General features: G+C 39.8%; 1 protein-coding gene across 2 annotated transcripts in view; it reads left to right on the forward strand.

The window, feature by feature from the left end:
• The window catches only part of CNGA3 (cyclic nucleotide gated channel alpha 3), a 56563-nt gene that overhangs the window by 27762 nt on the left and 26236 nt on the right, over positions 1 to 2565 (forward strand). For both annotated transcript variants that reach the window (XM_019525607.1, XM_019525606.1), the window contains exon 6: positions 1096 to 1203. In XM_019525607.1, the coding sequence (XP_019381152.1) occupies positions 1096 to 1203 (108 nt within the window). The remainder of the gene's footprint in view (positions 1 to 1095; positions 1204 to 2565) is intronic.

A 2565-nucleotide genomic window follows, 5' to 3' on the forward strand; every position in this document is an offset into this window, starting at 1 on the left:
AAAAAAAAAGGAAAAAAAAGCTCTGCACTCACCGGCTCCTGCCAGGCCTGGGGGGTGATCCCCGCTGCACCCCACTGCCCTGCACTGCATGGGGGGCTCTGCTACAAGCCTCCATCCCCCATCTGCTTTCCCAGCCCCAACGATGGCTGCCCCACCCAGCTCCAGCATCCCAGCACATTTTTTTTTGGAAAAGCTTGGAAATTAAGTTAAGTGTAACCTAAAGCTACAGTAGCCTAAAGCATATTTTAAAAGTCCATATTTTCTGTTAAAAACAACAAAAAAAACCCTCATAATTTTAAGCCAATTTAATGATTATTTTGGAGGCCTAACTGAACTGTTGAATGCTTCAGAAGAGCAATATTATATACATTCTAACTAAAACCTGCTTTATTTACATATACACCCCAGTTGTATGTCTTCTTTGGCAATCCCTCACAGTTGAGGATGATTATCAGGGAACCTGGTTTTCTCTGGCAAAAAAAAAAATCCCAATTTTATATATTAGTGGCTTTTCATTTTATTCATGGAAAAAAGTGGATTTGGGGTTACTTTTTTTAAACTGAAAATTGGGGATTTTTTTAAAATGGGAGAAAACCATATTATAAGCAGGATCCTTGCTTATAATAGAGCAGTTGGGCATGAACTGATAATGTTGTCATAGTGAAAAGAGGAGCTGTAAGTAATTAACCAAGACTCCCTGAGAAAATCCTCCCTGGAAAAAGAAACATGGCTTCCTGGCAGGGTGGACTGTAAGGAGCCTTTGAGTTTTTCATTCTGTTTCAAGGGTTGATTTATTTAAAGCAATCTGAGTTACAGAGGAAGTGTTAATTGGTTTTGGTCAGCTTGAACCCATGATAGTTTGACATCTTTGTAGACATTTCTACTGGCTTTTGATTTCCACAAAACAGCCAAACAGGAACAAGCTCCAGTTACTGTAGTGCCTAACATCCAGGATGGCATTGCCTGCGGTACTGTACCAAAGTCAAAAATGAATTGGCGATTACTGGTGAGGTGTCTGGCCTGAGAGATCAAAAAGGTGATCTTGTTAAAGAGTTAATATTTTCCAGTGTGAATCCATTTATTTTTATGTTTCAGGAAGAAGAAAGAAGTCCTTGTGATTGATCCTTCAAGCAATCTGTATTATAGGTGGCTGAGCATAATTGCTGCACCCGTGTTTTATAACTGGTATATACTAGTGTGCAGGTATGGGTTCATATGAAATAATTATTTTAGGTTTCAAAAATGGAATTTAAAGTGTATGATTTGGTTTCCCAACTTTGGGGTCCTTCTACCTTCCTGCAAAGTCTCATCAGTGGCTCAGCATAGGACCCTTTGTTTACATTTCAGATATCTACTTATAAAGTGGCCTGTTGTTTTTCGTACCTCTGAATCTTCAACATGCAGCAAACACGTTCAGCACTGGGCCTGCAACGGCCTCTGTGTGCCATCTACTGGCTACAGTGCAGTGATGACACTAAACAGAAGTATTATTGTAGGCACTGTTACCACTGTTGGATAAAGTTTCTTTCCTGACTATCAGTAGTCATTACAAATGTCAGTATGGTGTAGGCACATTTGAGGTGGCAGGAAAGAACTGAGAGTGGGCACAGAGATGTCATTCAACATTTAAATGAGGAATTTCTACAGGGCTACAGGGCTTTTCCTCCAAGGACCAGAAGATATTATTGGAGTGTCTGGATTTTTATTTTTAAATGTGAAATGAGCAATTAACATTAATGTCAAGTAAGAGCTAAGCAGGCTGCTTCGCCTGTGGCACGGGGAGACAGTGGGGATGGTTTGCCTTGGGCCTCTCAGTGGCAAGCCTTCTTTCTTGAATCTCAGTTAATTTTTGCCCACACATCCTTGCAGCTGTCCACCTGTGGCAGTGAGCTTGAGGATCTGTCTTGTGAAAATGGAGGCAAAGTAAAATGAGGGGAGGGGGCACAAGGGAGGAGAATAGCATGTATGTGTTTGCATGCAGTTGTGAAATTTGCCATGGTATATCAACTTTTGCTTTCAAAAGAACCTATTTAAAATTATTCCTTTTAAATTCACAGAAAAGATGCTAGTGTGTATTCATTGCTCAAAAAATGCTCACTAACAGCAATAGGTGCTGGCTGCTTAATCTGAAAGCTCTTCTTTTTCTCTGTGGGTATACACATGTATCAGTTGCATTGGTATCAAATTGTACATGTTGTACAGTTTTACATTGTACTGTAACAGCTGATCCCAAGCAGCATCTCTCTTTCCCCTTTTAAAGCAGTTAATTGAAGCCTTAAGCAAAGCTTTATATGAATTAAAGCATTTGTTTTAGAGAGTACTTTGTCAGTCTCAAACAGCATGTGATGGGGCCTGTGCCTTTCACAACATGTTAAAGGTGTTTGAAACAAGAAAGGAAGGAGAAGAGAGGGAGAGGCACATGAAATACTGCAGTATTTTTCAAAAGCTTGTTTTACTTTGGCTCTTTGGTTTCCTATGCCTGAACACACACCTCTTTTTTAAAAATAGCAAGCTTCATGCAACATGAGAACAAAGAAATGGACTTAAAGTATTTCTGGCATTTTA

The sequence above is a fragment of the Gavialis gangeticus genome, unplaced genomic scaffold (assembly GCF_001723915.1).
Source record: "Gavialis gangeticus isolate Ggan-Ray unplaced genomic scaffold, GavGan_comp1, whole genome shotgun sequence".
NCBI lineage: Eukaryota > Metazoa > Chordata > Crocodylia > Gavialidae > Gavialis > Gavialis gangeticus.